Source organism: Cercospora beticola, chromosome 6, assembly GCF_033473495.1.
Source record: "Cercospora beticola chromosome 6, complete sequence".
Taxonomy (NCBI): domain Eukaryota; kingdom Fungi; phylum Ascomycota; class Dothideomycetes; order Mycosphaerellales; family Mycosphaerellaceae; genus Cercospora; species Cercospora beticola.
Genome location: NC_088940.1, coordinates 1,779,435 through 1,797,454, shown reverse-complemented (window position 1 = coordinate 1,797,454; position 18,020 = coordinate 1,779,435). Strand labels below are relative to the sequence as shown.

The following is an 18,020-nucleotide window of genomic DNA, read 5'->3' as shown; positions in this document are numbered from 1 at the left end:
CTAGGAAAATCAAAAATTCTCAACAGTCAGTCCAATGTTCTTCTCCTTGCCCACTCGTAGAAGCTCGTTGCCAACCACAATATCCATCAAGCCTAGGCCAACGCTCTTGTATATGACATTACCCCGGGTACTGCAGAAAGACATTAGCGATCGTGTTCGAACAATGAAGGAGGGGAAGCACTTACAGCCACTCCTTCAACCCCGAATTCTCCTGCAACTGACACCCATCCTTCCCTACATCCACTTTCTCCCCTCTCTCCGCCGCTCTCCGCTCAGCATCACGCTTTAGCATAAACAGTTCTCCAAGCTCAACAACCTGATCTGGCATAAGCTTAGCCTGAACAACCTCGCCCGCATTCTTCAAACACCCAGACACAGTATCGACAAGAATAGCGCCACCTTCCTTCTGCCGCTTGTGAATATGCCGATGCTCATGATGCGGAGCAACTGCGTATTGCAAAATCGTGGGATCCAGCTCGATCATATGGGACTTATAAGAGCCTATGCAAGCTATGTATCGTCCTTTCTTTCGGCCTTCGGGATTCGTGAGGTACGAGCCAGGAAATAGCGGTGTTGTAGAAGGTGTCGTGCAGAAGATGACATTGCTAGCTCGGACGTATTCTTTCAATAAACGTCCATATTCCGTATGTGAAGGTGTCAAAATGCTGGTTTTGGTCTTGCTGTTGTATTTTGTGCCAATGTGGTTGATATAGTTCGGATCGTCTGGTTGCGGATTGTATAATCTCATTACGCACTTTCGGGCACTGTCGAAGTTTCTTGTTACGATGTTCAAGTGGTGGATTTCGTCTCCGCGGAGCAGTAAGGCGAGGCGTGCGTGCCAGTATGCTTGTTTGCCGGCGCCGAAGATGGTTAGGTCATGGACTGAGTGTCGTTTTTTGAGGAGCATTGTTGATGCGAGCGCCGTGCGGAAAGCAGTTACTTCTTCAGCGTTGATGAGGCCGACGGTGTTGCCAACGTTATCCAGCAATGTGAGTGAGCCTTTGATTGTCGATACGGCAGACTGATCCGGGTCGGGCTTGGAAGTGAGAGATAGGTTTCCGGTGCTGTCTGTTACTTTGGTGACTGATGTGGGCACAGATGAAGTGCTTGATCGCTCTGACTGCGTGCTGGCGATCGATGCATTACGATCACCCGAGCTGATTGAGCTGCGTGAGTCTCCATCAGAGGCAGTCTCGGATAGAGCAGGAAATCCAGCATTGTCAGGCGGCAATATGTTCAGCACTTTGACGCCTTGTCCAGTAATGCCACTCGCGGGCAAGTAGAGAGTTGTGGAGCCATCTTTGCGCTTCAAGGCCGTTCTCTCGGGCTGATAGTCCGAGCAGCAGTCGATACCGTCTTCGGATGTGCTATACCAATGCAGAGCATCAGCGAGTGTAGCTTGCAACTCGAGTATGCCGTCTTTGGTGAAAGAGTGCAAGATCTTGCTGACATGGTCGGCGCTGAGAATCTGCAGGGGCATCTTGTGATTCGGCTGGATTGATGTGCAGCTGATGCGGGTGTGAAGTCAGTTCTTGTGTCGAGTCCAGGTTCAGATCGCGGTGTCAGCTTAGAATGAATGCACTTCGGGGCGGACAGCAGAGTATATGTCGAGGTTGCACAGCGGCAGGTGCTTGAGAGATGAAGAAGCTGCTTAGTCAACCGATTACCAAACAATGACATCTTTTGCCTCGGAGTGGCACTTGGTCAGGACATGAGATGCATGTATCCTCCGACTGCGATCTTCCATTGAGATGAACTACCTACTATCCTGTTCGTGCAGCCTCCATCCCTCCCGACTCGGCATCGCTCATGCTACTCTCACAACGCAGTATCCACAGCGGTGCAGACAGTTATACCAAGATTCCAACTCACGCGTACAACACTCTGACGGCGGATTATCCCAATTCCACGCCATCCCAAAGGTCTCCCAGAGACCGGTGTGCTTTGCTCCCAAACACCAGTGAACAGCGGACGCAAGCACAGCGACCCTGCCATTAACAAAGGTAGGCCGCCATACATCGCGCGGCAAGGTATTAGTTGTTTTTCTGAAAAATTGATGATGATAGTAATGCAAGACAAGAAGATTTGCTACACCCACGTCGCAAGGACGCCTTTCTCTATGCCACCTCTTCCTCAGCCCAGCCTGGCAGACCTGGAGACACGCCAAGACCGTAGCCTTCAGCGCTGTATCCCAAGCCAGAAAGCTGCTGCGATTGATTTTGCTGCGCAGCCTGGAGAGAGAAGGCGGGCAAGCTGACGGCGCGGCTATGAGCGCTTCGCGAAGCACTGCTTTGACTCGCCTGGTTCGAGTAAGAATTGAGAGCATGCATGCCATTCGTGATGTTCACGCTTTGGTGGCTTCCATGACCAAAGTGGTTGTGGGAAGGAGGCTCCAGACCAGCAGATCGTGTGGCAGCAACCTCATTAGGTGAGCTGTAGAATGCTTGCTGGTTCGAGAGGTGAGTGGCGGACGATGGCTGAGATTGCTGGAATGATGCCTGGACTCCATAATCCGAGGGGCTCAAGCTGCGCTGGAGCTGAGCGGCTTGCTGTTCAGCGACGGCCTGAGCGTTCTGCTGGGTGGCCGCAAGGTACAAGGTCAACGGATTATTGCTGCCAGTATTGAAGATTGTCGACGCGGTCGGGCCTTGCAGAGGGTTGTAGCCACCCGGACCAGAGCTCGCTGGCGAGACAGAGTGCTGAGCTCTGTGCGACTGTGGTGCCAGACCGTTCACGGGAGAGGGTGATCCCACGCCGTTCTCACTCGACTGTTGTTGCTGCTGCAAGTGCTGGTTGTTGATGATCTGTCTTGGTGGGTTGCCGCATCGATCCTTGCCGAAATTGACCTTGAATCGCTTGTACTCCTCTTTTCCTCTGACAGCCTCGATAGCCTTGATTGCGTTGGCGATGTTGGTAAAGTTCACAAATGCACAGCTCTTCTCCCTCAATGTGTTCACGAGCTCGATTTCACCATATTCCTGGAAGTCCTGTCTCAAGCGGTCCTCGGTCCAGGTCTCGTCCAAATTACCAATGTAAACATTACGCGAAGCACCACCGGATACTGCCAAAGCAATGGCAGGTGGAAGTGCACCAGAGTGCTTACCCCAGCCAATCTTCAGGCGTCTGTTGTGAATCATGAGTCCCTGAAGATTGCTCAGGGCGTAGAATGATGCTGCCGAAGTTGGGTCGATGAATGTGACGAAGCAAATGTGCTTGTCTGGGATATATCGAATGTGGTGCAACAATCCACCGCGCACCACGTTGCAAATTTCTTCGATAGTGGTTTCTGGGTGGATGTTACCAAGATAGACAGTACGGTTGCCCAGGTTGTTGACGCCGCCCGCGGTGGTCGCTACGGCGGCAGCAGCGACGGATTGCTGGGCCAGAGCATTAGTAATGAGGTCGCGGTCGGCACCATTCAGGACGTGCGCATAACCTGGAGCAATGCCCAAGTACTGCGCAGCGTTCTGCTGCTGTGTCTTCGACACATATGCACAGCGATCTTTGCCGTAGTACACACGACGAGGCGCCTGCCATTTGGGCTCTTGTGGCAGCTGAGTGACAGCCTTGATTGCGTTGCCAATGGACAGGAAATGGACGAAGCCAATGGCCTTCTCACGCACGATCTTAACAGTGTCGATGGGGCCGAACTTGCTGAGGTCCTCGCGTAGCTCCTCCTCAGTGACGTCCTCGGAGAGGTTGCCAAGATAGACATTACGGGATGCGCCCGACTGCTGGACTGCCAGAGCGACTGAAGTAGGCACCGAGGATGGCTTGCCCCAACCGATCTTGATGTCCTGACCCTTGATTGACAGCTTCTTCAAGATTGCGTCTGAGTGGAAGTGAGTGGCCGAGCTAGCGTCCAGGAAAGAGATGAAGGCGCAGTTCTTGTCTGGCAGCAGGCGGACAGACTCAATCTGGCCACTTCGGACATGACCAAGGATCTCTTCAGCAGAAGTGTCCGGAGGGATGTTGCCCAGATAGACAGTTCGGCTGGTGCCAGAGACGATGCCAGGAGAAATGCCATGCATGGCCGTGCCGTATGCACCGAGTTGTTGGCCTTGGAAAGCATTGAAGCCCGTTGTTGGCGACTGCATACTTCCAAAATACGACGAGGATTGAAGCGGCGGCGAGCCAAGTGGCTGGTACGCACCTGGCGACAGGACCTGCTGTTGTCCGAAGGCTTGGCTCATCTGGCTCTGGTGACCGCGTCCATTGGATTGCGTCGGGAAGCTCTGAAACTGCGGGGATTGGAAGGTGGTCGGCGAGCCTGGCTGAAAGGGGCTGCCCATCAACAAATTGGTGGGGAGAAGTGGTGTAAAGTTCATGTCGTAGCCAGTCTGAGGAGTCTGCATGTCTTGCGGGTTGTAGCTCTGGCTCATGCGGCCAGTGTTGATGGGCTGGATGCTATTCCTGTTGGTGTGCCGGTTTCCAAAGCCACCCAGAGATGGCTGAGCCTGATGAAACGAGCTCGGTGGGAGGCCATTCTCATCAGGACTCATCGATGGTTTGACGGCAAAGGATTGGGTCTGGCGATGGCCATAGGCCGGACCAGAAGCCATGTTCTCGCCGTTCTGCATGCCAAGCATGTGAGGCGGGAGCACGAGGCTGTCCCGCGGATTTGCTGATAACACGGCCGTGGTGATGGTGTTGGAGGTCCGGATCTCTCGACCGGACACACAAAGGGTTGGTAAGAAACAATAGAATTAGAAAGTGGTGCACGACTTGCAAGGTGCCTAGCAAGTGTCCCCACGACTGTTGTACAAGAACCTTGTCAGCCTACAACCTGCAGATGATAAATTTCCCGTGTTTCCGCGCTTTTGGAGAGATGCAAGACGAGAGACTGCTACTCACATGCTCGGTGATGTCGACAAGACTGTGATGACAGTGATACAGTGCCGCGCGAGAGTGTGTATCCACCGCAGCTCGAGCGAAATCAATGTCCTTTGCCGATGCCCAATGTATGTACACTCCCGTCTCTTGTCGACCCTGCTCCCGATGTCTCTTTCGAGCTCGCTCCTCTCGTGCAGCCGCAGGCGATGGCGGCAGATGGTGGCCGGGGGTATTGGGATTACGGGGCCGCTGGGTCTCGACGGGCAAATGGGCAGCAGGTATGCGGCTCGAAGTCAACAAATCAAAGGGCGAAGGAGAAGGTAGCAAGCAGCAGAAGAAGAAGGATAATGAGAGACAATAATGCGGCGAGCAAGATGCAACGCTTGGGAAGAAGACGAGAAAGAAAGGATACAGCCGCGTAGCGAAATGTCATCGCCTGGACCCAGCATGAAGACAGGAGGATAGGAGATGAGAGATGCTCAAACGGGCTAGCTCGGCTGTCCGATTCTCGAACATGGTGCTTTTCGGCACGGTCCACGCCCAGGATTGTCTTTCATATACGCGCGTGGGTGCAGTGCAATGTGGAGGGCTCGCGTGGCGTCCTGCATCGTGGCGAGCGTGAGTGTCATTCACGTCTTGCTGTGCGATTGGTATCGAATATCGCAAGCTGCATGCAAGCTGTCGGCGTTCCTGCAGCCCTGCGACAAGCTCGTAGGGTCGGAGCTTTCGAGCTCGTCGTTCCTGCAGCGGGCGAGAGCGCTAAGAGATCGTGTATGGACCAGCCACAGGGCAGCAGCAGCAACGAGCCGCCCGTTTCTGTCGCTGGTGCTGGCAGAAACGAACGGACGGGCGGGCCTCCGCCGGCGGGCGAGGGAAGCGACGTTGCAGCATCATCCCCGCTGCCCGTCCTGTCGTTGCACGTCGCACACATTGTTCTGCTCTGCTCCGCTGGTTCAATACCTCCTATCAATGCACTTGTCGTTCGCCTGCCTGTCGGGCTTGGCACAACAACCTGCACCATCATCAACGTGTGCTGCCGATGGGACGTGGCTATTTCGGGGGGGTGATGTGCGCGCGGGCAGACACTCGGTGCGGTGGACGTGTGATGGTGGTGCACTGCGAGGCCCGAGAGCAGAGTTTGCTGACTTAGGTTGTGGCCGCCAATTTCCCTTGACAACGCCCTCCAGCACGACTCGAGGGTCGACATCTGCCCGCATGACTGGTGCTGGACGGCAGGAGAGCACGATCTTCAGCAATCATCAGCGTCTTGTTGTTGACCAAGTCAGACTTTGTGTGACTGGACGTTGCCCTCGCACGCCCGTGGCGCCCGTCGCTGGCTGAAATTCATGTACCACCACGACACGTCTGGTCCGCCACGAGGCGGGCTCATATCAACACAAGCCTAGCATGCCTTACATCGAAATTGTACGCGGAGCTGCTCCTAGTAGATCGCAAGTGTGCCGCTCCTGCCTGCCCTACAAGGCATTTCAGTCGTCGTGTCAGGCGAATTCGAGCTCTGGCAGCCATGAATGGCAACAATCAACGTGTCAGACGGCGTTCACAGGGACAGCATCACTCAGCATGTCGTCCCTTTCCTTGCTTACAGGCAGAAGAAAATCACCCGTATAAGCGTGTTCGCCGATCGTGACCTCGGCGAGCACGTCAAGGTTGGGCGGGGTTGTCTGTCTGAAGAGTAAGATGTGAGCTTTGACAACCAGATCTCATATTTCGTCTGCGTTTGCCAAAAAGATGGAGTACGACAAAGCAGCAGCAGCCGGAGTGCCTGAAGCTCAAGCATATCCTCACCAGAGCGTCCAAGCGGGTGACAGAGATGGCGAGCTCCGCATCGATGGTCCCAAAGTGGACACTTCTCTACCAGCAGAACCCATCACATTTCCATTCTCAGGTCGCACTGCGAAGAACCGATTCCTCAAAGCGCCCATGACAGAGCGCTTATGCCACTGGAATAAACCGGATGAACCCATTACCAAACGAGGCTATCCATCGCCAGAATATGAACATCTCTATCGACGCTGGGGCGAAGGCGAGATAGGCGTCATCGTTTCCGGCAATACAATGTTACGCTACGATGCCGTGGAAGCCTTTGGCAACCCAATCCTGCAAGACGATCATGATGGTAGAGTGGAAGCATTTCGAAAAGTGACCAAAGCTGCCCAAGCTCATGGCAGTCTGATTGTTGCACAGCTGAGCCATCCGGGAAGGCAAGGAGGAGCTGCACTGAACCCTAACCCTGTCAGTGCTTCAGATGTCCAGCTAAACATCAAATGGGCTGGCAATTGGTTCAATAAACCGAGAGCTTTGAGTGTTACTGAGATCCACGAACTCGTGAGGCAATGGGGTGAGACTGCATATTTGTGCTACAAAGCAGGTTTCGATGGAGTCCAAATCCATACTGTAAGTCGAGATCGGATTGTGCACATGCATGATGCTTTGCTTTCAGTATAGCGGTTATAGCGCCAATGATGAGAACAGCCGTTCTTTGACTGCAGAGAGATGCATATCAAGGTACTGACAATACGCAGGCACATGGCTACCTCCTAGCTCAATTCTTCGCCTCCACTACCAATAAACGCACAGATGAGTATGGCGGCTCGCTAGAGAACAGAAGCAGGATTATCTTTGAAATCATCGACGAAGTCAAGCGACGCGTGAACGATCCCAAGTTCATCATCTGCGTCAAGGTGAACTCAGTCGAATTCCAGCCCGGTGGCCAGACGCCCGAAGACTGTCGCAATCTCTGCGTCAAATTTGAAGAGGCAGGAGTCGACTTCATCGACTTATCTGGCGGAACATTCGAAGGTCGAGCTTTCGAACACAAGAAAGAGTCTACCAAAGCAAGAGAATCCTACTTCATTGAATTTGCCGAGCTCATTCGACCTTTGCTCAAGAAGACGAAATTGTACGTTACCGGAGGCTTCCGGACGGCGTCTGGTATGGTTCGTGCTCTGGAAGACCAGGCGTGCGATGGTATCGGGATTGGCAGACCGCTGGGTGCGGAGCCGTATCTGTGTAAAGAGATCCTTTCTGGAAAGGTCACAGGCGCTATCGAAAATTTCGTGCCTTTGCCAAAGAACACTCAAGCGACAGGGATGCAATTGTACCAAATTGCGAACAGTGATGAGCTTATCAGTGATTTCAGCGAGAAGAGTGAAGTGCAAAGATGGCTGGAAGCAGATCAGATCGAGGAGAAGAGGAAGATGAACGTGTTACCAATTGTCGATTCTTCAGGCTACGCGCCTATCAAAGCCCACGCAGGATTCGCATATCTGAGGTCATGAGTTGCTCTATCAGACAGCCACAGATCTAGATAGAAACCGGCAGTAGAACAAAGAACAATAGATTCACCATCCACCCATCAAAAACTCACACCTCTCATCCCCCTCACCGAAACTGAGCTCGAACCATCTCCCCAACCCCATTCCTCTCCTTCCCCTGTTCATAAACCTCATACCTCTCCCTCCAAAACTCCTTACTAACCCCCTCCAACTCCTCCAACTCCCCCCTCATAATCCCCAACTCCCACTGCAGCACCTCCCCAACCTTCCCCCTCAACCCCTCCACAACTCCAACAAACTTCTTATAATCCATCATAAACCTCACATGCCCACTCTCCCTCGGCATCCTCCCTCTTATCGGAATCGCATAATGCCAAGGTAATTTATCCATTCCGGTAGCACGATAGGTGATCCAAGTTCGGAGGGAAGCTTCCAAAGTTTGATCTCTCAAAGGAAGAACAGAGGAATTTGGAGTTGGAAAAGTCAGGAAGATTGTTAGATTGGGATTACAGCGGAGGGATTTGAGTTCGGTGTTGTAGAGGCTTCCAGTGATGCGGATGAGGTTGCTGAAGTTGAAGTTTTGGATTGTGATTGAGATGTAGGCGGTGGAGAGGAGGATGGGGAGGTATTCGGCTCGACATTGGCGGGAAGCGAGGAGGAGGCCGGGAATAGGGCGCTTTTTGTATTTAGATTGGCTGGGTTCTTTGGAAAGGAGACGGAGATGGGTTTCTAATGCGGCGTGTTCGTAGATTAGATTGCGTAGTTCTGCCGGAAGGTCGAAGAAAGTTGTTGGTTTTCGTCGTGTTTGATCACTTCGGGTGGCGATCGAGGATTTGCGCGGCTTATCGTCAGATGATGACGAGCGAGCGATTTTGCTCGAACGACGGAAGCGATTGAACATGAATAGAAATGTATAAAGACAAGATAGTAAAGAAGCCAAGCATGTGAGAGTGAGTGGCGATGACTTTGGTCAGAAGCTGGAGATGGGTGCGCCACAACAGCGAATGGAGCTGTCAAGCGGGCGGGGTCTGGATTCCTTACTCTCTACTGCAGCGTGCGATTGCAGTCAGATGTGTTGAAGGTTAGCTGCAGCTTTTCTGATGGCATTAGGTGGCCCGTGAGTCCTCATCTTAGCGATGCGGTATTTTGAAGCTCACTAAGTTCAGCGGTCTAGTCGTACACCGCGGAATGTCTATTGGAGCGGATCTGAGGTCGGCGTCGATCATGGTTCTATCACTTTTCATGAGCCATTACAAATACTTTTCGATGATCTATGCAAGGATCGAGATATCTCGGACTTCGTCATATCCTACTTGGGCCGCAGCAGCGGATGTGCTTCGGTGTTGCTATAGGTGGTCAGCACGAATCTAGTGATGTGACTTGCGACGGAACTTACAATACATAGTCATCCAGACTAATCACGTCCGGTTCGCTAAATATGAGAAAGAAGTACTTCAATGTCTCAGCGGTCCTGTTAAGTGGTCAGTATAGGCACGTAGGTGCATTCAAGCTACTCGCTCACCAGAAGCTCTCCATATTATCGATGAGCGCCTTGTCCTCCTTGGTGACATCTTGCAACGCAGCAAACGCGATAGACGTGCGCGTCGCATTCGTTATAGCCTGGAACATTTCCCAAGCTTGGTACTGAAACCTGATATCACCTGTAATTCTGTACAAAACGAAGACTGATTCGATGGCCTCTGGTCGTAAGATATAGCGAGAGTCAGTGACACGGACGAATCCTGGGGCCAGCTTGCTGTTGGCAATCACTTCTTGAGCAGTCTCCATATATTGTGCACGGGCAACACCAGTGCTCGATTTGTCGGCCACAGCACGATACCAAGCGTCTTCGTCCCAGGCGCAGTCTTCCCAATCCGGCTTTTCACACGGAAGTGCGGTAAAGATCTCGGGCATGATCTTCGTTGTGGTACTGTTATATGCCCAGAGGCAGCCGTCGACAAGCTCTCGGGCCGTATCCATTTCCTCGGGCTGTTCGAAGACTTTGGCAGCCAATGCTACCATGCCGCCGGCGAAACAGGCGAGATGTTCAGCTTGAGGCTGCAGTTTGCCCTTACTTTTGTAAGAAGGCCGCTTCATTGTGCCCGAGAGAAGCATTTTACGATTCTCCGAGTTCAATGGGCGGAAAAATATACTCTCTTTCGCGGTAGCGAGAGCAAGTTTGAACATGTTACGATACTGATCGGTCCGGCCGGCCAGCATAATGTGTTCCTTCGGTAAATATTCGTACAGCGAATCGGCCATCCCCCCAAGAGTGAAAGTGGAGTCACGCTGGAAGTCATTATCTCTAGCATTGACAAAGGTCGGCCATAGCCCTGGTAACCTGGTCGTATTCTGCGCTTTCTCTAAGACGTCCGTCACGCGAGCGACGGCGTCATACCACTTTGGATCGCCAGTGAGCTGGGACAATCGTGTGAACTCCAGTGTCAGCGACCCTATCTCGGCAAGGAGGGAGTGGACCTTGGGCTCCTGATCCTCTCCCAGTGCAGCCTTCTTCCAGTTCCACCTCGTCACAGGCATCCTGTTTGGCGTGTCGAAAGCAAGAATGAGCATCTCGCCCAGCTCGACAGACTTATCCAAGAGCACTTGATATTGACGACCGCTTACATCATAAGCAGCAAGCATGCCGCCAAGATAGCGTATGGTGGTCTCAAAGACGTTGAGCTCTAGCAGTGCCGGGGTCGTCAAGTCGATCTTCTTGATGGCGGCCACCGCGCTCTCAAACTCATTTTTCATGCCCAATATCCATAATGTATCTAGCGAGTCCACGAGCGTTGCACCCCATCCACCAAAAGGGTTCCGGGCTTTCCCACTCAGCGGAGAGACCTCATCTTGCAGCCATGCGTTTTTCTTGTAGCCATCCCACGAGTGCCGAAATGCTTCTTCCACCGCTCGCAAGCGATTCCTCCGCCAGAGAGTGTGCCCTAAGGATTCGGGCTCGAAGTCGTGCTGTACTCGAGGGATCTCGGCATGTGGGCCCGTGGGTAACTCGGTAAGCTTGGTGTTGGTGATGGGGTGCTTTTGCTTGACGTCTCTCCACCTGAATCTGGGCTTGAACCAGCCGGGGTTCAGGACTCTGTCGATTGCAGGTGGGGCCCGACGAGGTGATCTGCTGTGAGTATTGGACAAGTTGGAGAGGATAACAAAGAAGGCAATGGCAAGGAGAGTGAGTGACAAGTAGCGGCGTGACGACGGGGGCATGACGGAGATGAGGCCGTCTGCAAAGGAGCGTCTATGGATATGCAGTGAAAGAATGATGCGACATCTAGAATCAATAATGGAGAAAGAAGGAGTGGTCGGAGCGCTCACCGCGCAAGCAGTTCAGTTCAGCGTGGTGCTGCTGCTCCCTGCCTCATACTCAACCCTCTCCTTGAAGCCAAGCCTTCGCGAGTGGGGCGGAACGACGAATGCGCTCTCCGCCATAGTGTGCGCCATGTTGCTTGCAGCCGGGGCGTCAGACCGCCGCTGAATGGGCGGAGACATCGCAGTGGTGTTGCTCTTTGCTCGAGGAACTGCAAGGCCAAGTCACAGTCGCGTGGTGGTGGGAGCCTCACGTCGCCATCTCGCTCTCCCGTTGGCTTCCGTGCTGAGCTTGCCCCAGTCGTCTAGCGCCGGCACTTGCTTCCGCCGACCGCGACTTGACCTGCTCCCGTCCAAATGTTTTAGATGGTTTCATTTTTTTGGTGAACGTGGCGCGAACCAATGCAATAACATCCGACCACGCGCATTGGTCAGAAGAGGCCATTGTGCCTGCCACCAAGTCATCATGACCGCGCTGTATCCCACGCTGCCACAATGTGCTGCAGTCGCCACGGCATTGAAGGTACTCCTGTGGCCGGCCTAGTAAGTGCAAGCTGCTGCAGCGGCCGTCTTGGGTTTTACCGACGAGCTGACGGGCCAAAGCAAATCGACGGATTTCGAAGTTCATCGCAACTGGCTTGCAATCACGAACTCCCTGCCTCTTAAAGAATGGTATTTCGAGGTTGGTGGCACCGCACTTCTGCATTCGCCTCACCAAGCTGAGATCCGGCCAGAAAACCTCAGAATGGACTCTGGATTATCCTCCCTTCTTCGCCTACTTCGAGTGGGCTATGTCCCAAGTCGCTCACTGCATCGATCCGAATATGCTTGATGTACAGAATCTCGGCTACGACAGCTGGCAGACCATTTACTTCCAGCGAGCCACTGTGATCATCACGGAGCTCGTTCTCATCGGTGCTCTCTACCTCTTCGTCAGCTCGGCCAATCCCAACGAGAAGAAGCGAAGTCATGCTGCAGCACTTTCCATCTTGTTGTCCCCTGGCCTGCTCATCATCGACCATATTCACTTCCAGTACAATGGTGCCATGTACGGCGCACTCATTTTGTCCATTGTATTGGCGCGCTATCAGAGAGACGGGTTGCTGCTCTGCGGAGCCGTGTTCATGGCTCTGTTGTGCATGAAGCACATCTACCTTTACTTGGCACCTGCCTGGTTTGTGTACCTGCTTCGCGTCTACTGCCTAGGGCCCCGTTCGATATTCGACATCAAGTGGTTCAACTGCATCAAGCTGGGCCTGAGTATTGTGGCCATCGTTGCAGCAGCAGCAGGGCCCTTTGCTCTTGAAAGCCTGGAGCAGTTGCCACAGATCATGAGCAGGCTGTTTCCCTTCAGCAGGGGACTGTGCCATGCATACTGGGCGCCCAATGTCTGGGCGATGTACTCTTTCACTGATCGAGTGCTGATATATCGTGGGTTGCGAATGCGATTGACATATGGACTCTTGCTAATTCTTGTAGTGGCCCCATACTTGAAGCTCCCTGTCGATGCAGATGCTGTGAACAGTGTCACCCGTGGCTTGGTCGGCGACACTTCGTTTGCCGTCTTGCCAAATATCCCGCCACGACTCACATTCGTCCTGACTCTGGCAGCGCAGATTGTAAGATCGACACAAATCGTTCCATGACTCCGTACTGACACATGAAAGCCGGCTCTCATAAAATTATTCGCCCAACCGACATGGGACAACTTCGTGGCAACGATCACGTTATGTGGCTATGCCTCATTCTTGTTTGGCTGGCACGTCCACGAGAAAGCCATCCTCTTGGTTATCATCCCGTTCAGTCTGCTGGCATTGAAGGACAGACGCTTTCTCGGTGCTTTCAGACCTCTGGCGGTTGCCGGTCATGTGAGCCTCTTTCCACTCCTGTTTACCGCTCTGGAATTCCCAGTCAAGGTGGTATACACGATCCTATGGCTTGTTGCGTTTCTCATAGCCTTCGATCGTCTTGCGCCCGCGTAAGTAAACACACTAGCTCTGAAGTCGTACTGTTTTGACGCAGTCGCTGACCAAATGCCAGATCGGAAAAACCGCGAATATTCCTGCTCGATCGGTTCTCTCTGCTGTATATTGCAGTGGCGATACCTCTGATCGCATATTGCTCGCTACTACATCAGATAGTATTTGGCGCCAAGTACGAGTTCCTGCCTCTGATGTTCACCAGTTCATACTGCGCAGTAGGCGTGGTAGGGAGCTGGTTGGGCTTCTTAGTAGTGTTCTTCACTTCGTAGCAGGAGATACAGCGCTTTTCGAATTTTCAATAATAGGGTTCATGCCCATCCTCTGTTTGCTTCATATATGCTTTCTTGTAATCCTCATAAGCTGGGCTTTGTGCTTACTGGTCGCTGCAAAAGATACTGCCATCGATCCTAGGGGAAGCCATCGATGCAACGCGTCCAGACATGTTCTCGGCGCGTTCGCGCGTGTTAGCAGACTATTTCGTGATGTTTGTGCGATTCCACTCGTGGTCAGTGGCTCCAAAGGGTCCCGCGGCCGACCAGTCGGGATATGACGAAGGTCAAAGCAAGGGAACAGAACGGGAGTATCGCATCATCGATGTACGAGCAGATACAACGGAGTCGTAGGGTACAGATGAGGGTATAGAGTGAATGAGCCAATTGTCGTGATCAAAATGAGCCCAAACATGGCCAGTGCGAGATGTTGCGCAGGCATTCGAGCCGCGTTGAAAGATGGGATGGGTAGACGAGAAGTGCCAAGACGAGGGAGCGCCAGCGCGAGCGCGACTTAGAGTTAGGCTACCCGCAAGCCGGTTGGCGGAAAGGGCAGAAGGCAGAGCACCAAGCATGCATCAGACTGCGGACTCCACAGAACATCGTCCGTCATGTTGTCTCCCCCAAAAGTCTGTTCCTCTTCTAATCCTCACCTCAAGCCACCCACCGCCCCCGCGACCACAACACCGCCCTTCTATCGCCATCACCATCCACCGCGCCCTCCATGAGCTTCGCGCCATTGCTCGACTAGCTCTTCTGACGCGTTTGGTCTCGGCTGCCTCTGTATACCGACTGCACCCCGGAGTTAACTTCTGCGACCACACGCGCACTTCCTGGACCTACCACTCAATCCATCCCGATCACATGCCTTGATCACTCGTTCAACTCCAAGAAGTACTCCAACCACGCGATCGATCACCAGTATATACATCAACACATTCTCCGATCACCTCCACCCCGCTGGACGCCGCGCGTAGGACCCAGCTGCGCGCTGGGCTTGTACAAAATGGTGCGCACATCGAAAGAAACATTATCAGGGCGCGTAGCCAACAACGAAACACAGGTTCTCAATAAGAGGAAGCCAGTCAACCTCATCACGGCGACGCCTGACGTGCCAGACAATGTCGAAGTAAGATATAAGCCCAGCTGGAGGCTGAGGTTCTGGCTGACACGCGCATATCAGGTTTATGTGATGAAAGGCACGAACGAGGTCTTCACGGACTACGAGAAATACCTCAAACGGTATGCTCAAACGAATTGTGTTGTAGGGCACAGTACATAGCTAATACTCGCACAGCTTCGATTGGCTCAATCAAGTAAGATATACTTGCATGCAACACGGGACCTGTTTGCTAATGCCTTGCAGAAAAAGTTCACAGATGCGGTCAATGGCAAATCCGGACTGACGTACTGGGACGCGTTAGAGTCTGAGGTAAACGGTTCATGTGATCGGATCAGCCGTTTCAACTGCTGACTGTTGCCAGACTAAAAGTCAAGCGAACATCGAGACCCTATTTCCTGAAGTACTACGTGATCCGATATTGAGAAGCGTACAATTTTCGACGATATCGCGCATGGATGAACTTGGTGAGGCAGACCGCCCCAACCTGAATTGTCCCGCTCATGAACTTTTAGTCAACAAAGTTTTCGACGATTTCAAGAGTGACTACTTCCCCGGCGAGGAAGTGGTGTGCACGCTTGACAATGGCGAGCAATTTGAAGGTACAATCCGTGAGAAGGCCAAATTTCCGATGATAAGGGGCGCGGATGGTAGTGTGCAGCGTGCGCCCTTCTCACGGTACTTCATTAAAGTGCATCATACTCCCAATGAAGAGGCGCTACTGGACGACAAGCATATTCGCCGCGATCGTAAGGTCTTCACCAAGCAGAATCTCCGCGCGTTTCTCAAGAACTCGTTGCAGCGCGAGGCGTGGAGTGGGGCTCCATGGCTTGTCAAGGAGCACCTGGCGATTCAATATCGACTGCCGATGGAGATCCCGCAGCACCTGTTCCAAGACGCGAAAATGATGGCAGCCAAGACACAAATGTTGACAATGCGACCGCCGAAGAATAAGAAACCGAAGAATATGTCGCCGGCAGAGTTCGAGCGCTTGCGACATGAGGAGTTGCAGCTTATCCAGCGACAGCTTCAACATCAACAAATGCCAGGCGCCCCTCCACCACCAGTCGGACACTACCAACAGCAACAACAGCAGCATCATCAGATGATGAATCAAGTACAGCCTCGAGCGCCTCCGCCACCTGTCATCAAATATCCTATTGAAGATCTCGATCTCCCTCCGAAGCGCAATGGGACCACGCGACCGGAGCTCAAATTCTTCAACGACGAACTTGCTGAATACATGCGCAGTGGACGAAAAACTGCTGTGCAAGGCATTGAAATGAAGTCAGTCGGTATGCTGCTTGAAGTGTGGAACACCCTGAACGTGCAATGCGAGGTCTACGTTCTGGACAGCTTCACATTCGATGATTTTGTGGAGGCGATGCAATATCAAGAGCTAGACTTTCCCTGTGAGCTTCTTGATGAGATCCATTGCGCAGTGCTCAAATTGTTTGTTGATGAGAGCGGCAAGGTTCTGGTCAAAGACATGCCGCGGAAAAAGGTCGAAGAATCGCCGGCGGACGATGACACAGACGGCCAGGACGACAGCGAGATCTCCACACCTCTACCCGACGTACCTGCACGATCGACTCGCAGCAGGCTCAGCCACATGGAGGTTGCCGAGCCCCAGAGTCCAGTTGCAGAAAATCGAAATCAAGCCGTGGAGATGATTGGTGATCGTACATGGGAGGAACGAATAGCAGCCCGGGACTTCAGCAATGGCGGCTGGCAGGTGATTCTTGTTGGCATACTTCACCAGCTTTCTCAAATCCCATCGTACAAGGAGACGTGCGAAAAGGTCCTGGCGCATCTTGCACCGATTGACGAGCCACCGACGCCAACAACCGCGATGGAGCAATATGCGTCTATGGACGTGAACCTGAGGATCGCGGCTCTGCAGATGCTAACAGTACTTACCATACGCACGGAAGCGATCAAGGACTTCCTTGAGACATGCATGGACGATATGACCGACGTGCGCAAGCGCAAAATCGAGCATCAACGCGAGAAGAAGCTGGCCATGGAGGAATTTGCTGTCAAGGATCGCGAATTCAAGATCCTTCTGCCGGACCACCTGCCGCCGTCGCCCAAGACCGAGCCAACAGAAGCGCCAGATCAAGAAGCCACAGAAGATTCGATCGATCTCAACGGGAGTTTTAGTAGCCCCGAGCCCGGTGAAGGAACTCCCGGAGGCAGGTCACTTCGTCGTGGCGGTGACCGAAAACGCAAACGCGAAGAAGACCAGGCTCGTCGTGAGAAGGAGAAGGCTGAGAAGGCCGAAGCTGCCAAAGCGCATAACAAAGCTGCCAAGGAGTTTAAGAAGATCGAAAAGGAGTGCACAGAGCTCAAAGAGCGGATTCGACTGCAGGAAGAGAAGATTGCCGAATGCGACTCGGACTTGCGTGAGGCTAATGTCCAGCGAACGAAGGTGCTAGGCAAGGACCGTTTCTGCAATCGCTACTACTGGTTCGAGCGGAACGGACAGCCTTTCGGTGGTTTACCGAGCTCGAGCACGTCGTCCTACGGCTATGCTAATGGTCGCATCTGGGTGCAAGGACCGGACGTTATGGAACGAGAGGGACTCATTGATCGCACGCCAGAGGAGCAAAAGGAGTACCAGAGAATCTTCCAGACTACTGTGCCTCAACGCCGCCAGCAAGAAGAGGGTGGCGTGCCTCTGGAATCTGCGGAAGAATGGGGTTATATTGATGATCCAGATCGTCTCGATAACCTAATCGGCTGGCTTGATGACCGAGGCGAGCGCGAGAGAAAGCTGCGAAAGGAACTCCTCGAATGGCGCGATCGGATTGCACAGTATATGGAAGCATACAAGAACTTCATGGATCAAGAAGCTGCGAAGAAGCTTGAAACGGAAGAAGAGAGCGGCAACCGAATCTCCACTCGACACAAGCAGGCTGAGGAGGAAAGCGCGCAGAGGGCACGCTGTCTCCGCTGGACGAACACCATGGCGATTGACGAACAAGGACATATTCACTCACAGCCGCCGAAGCCAAAGGAGAAGAAGTCCAAGAAGCAGGCAGCAGAGCGAGAGGACAGAGGGCGAGGAGTGGCTGTGCCTGTGAACCGTGGCAAGCGTTGATGGCGATTGGCAGAAGTGAGATGTTACTCGAGCAGGTGTTGGTTTGCTGTTTTACAGGTGCATGGATAACTGATCAAGCGAGCAATGTGGCCCGCCGAA

General features: G+C 53.1%; 6 protein-coding genes across 6 annotated transcripts; 3 read left to right on the top strand and 3 right to left on the bottom strand.

Annotated features, from left to right (window-relative positions):
• Positions 1 to 9: 9 nt before the first annotated feature.
• Positions 10 to 1,480, bottom strand: RHO25_009763 (uncharacterized protein; the record flags this gene model as incomplete). Its single annotated transcript, XM_023601291.2, has 2 exons — positions 10 to 130; positions 186 to 1,480. 2 exons carry the CDS (start codon positions 1,478 to 1,480, stop codon positions 10 to 12), a joined length of 1,416 nt encoding a protein of 471 aa, XP_023454159.1.
• A 637-nt stretch (positions 1,481 to 2,117) lies between these two features.
• On the bottom strand, positions 2,118 to 4,589 carry RHO25_009762 (uncharacterized protein; the record flags this gene model as incomplete). Its single annotated transcript, XM_023601290.2, has 1 exon — positions 2,118 to 4,589. One exon carries the CDS (start codon positions 4,587 to 4,589, stop codon positions 2,118 to 2,120), a length of 2,472 nt encoding a protein of 823 aa, XP_023453299.1.
• Positions 4,590 to 6,582: 1,993 nt separating this feature from the next.
• On the top strand, positions 6,583 to 8,132 carry RHO25_009761 (uncharacterized protein; the record flags this gene model as incomplete). Its single annotated transcript, XM_023601289.1, has 2 exons — positions 6,583 to 7,248; positions 7,377 to 8,132. 2 exons carry the CDS (start codon positions 6,583 to 6,585, stop codon positions 8,130 to 8,132), a joined length of 1,422 nt encoding a protein of 473 aa, XP_023454157.1.
• A 1,306-nt stretch (positions 8,133 to 9,438) lies between these two features.
• Positions 9,439 to 11,348, bottom strand: RHO25_009760 (uncharacterized protein; the record flags this gene model as incomplete). The annotated part of the gene is made up of 3 exons (XM_023601287.2): positions 9,439 to 9,475; positions 9,526 to 9,600; positions 9,652 to 11,348. The coding sequence occupies 3 exons, from the start codon at positions 11,346 to 11,348 to the stop codon at positions 9,439 to 9,441; spliced, it is 1,809 nt and encodes a 602-aa protein (XP_023454102.1).
• Positions 11,349 to 11,913: 565 nt separating this feature from the next.
• ALG8 (glycosyl transferase) lies at positions 11,914 to 13,698 on the top strand (the record flags this gene model as incomplete). Its single annotated transcript, XM_023601286.2, has 6 exons — positions 11,914 to 11,990; positions 12,051 to 12,129; positions 12,182 to 12,878; positions 12,927 to 13,066; positions 13,115 to 13,425; positions 13,488 to 13,698. 6 exons carry the CDS (start codon positions 11,914 to 11,916, stop codon positions 13,696 to 13,698), a joined length of 1,515 nt encoding a protein of 504 aa, XP_023454156.1.
• A 1,006-nt stretch (positions 13,699 to 14,704) lies between these two features.
• RHO25_009758 (uncharacterized protein) lies at positions 14,705 to 17,921 on the top strand (the record flags this gene model as incomplete). The annotated part of the gene is made up of 6 exons (XM_065603212.1): positions 14,705 to 14,827; positions 14,882 to 14,940; positions 14,996 to 15,014; positions 15,065 to 15,130; positions 15,183 to 15,285; positions 15,334 to 17,921. The coding sequence occupies 6 exons, from the start codon at positions 14,705 to 14,707 to the stop codon at positions 17,919 to 17,921; spliced, it is 2,958 nt and encodes a 985-aa protein (XP_065459284.1).
• Between the last annotated feature and the right edge of the window lie 99 nt (positions 17,922 to 18,020).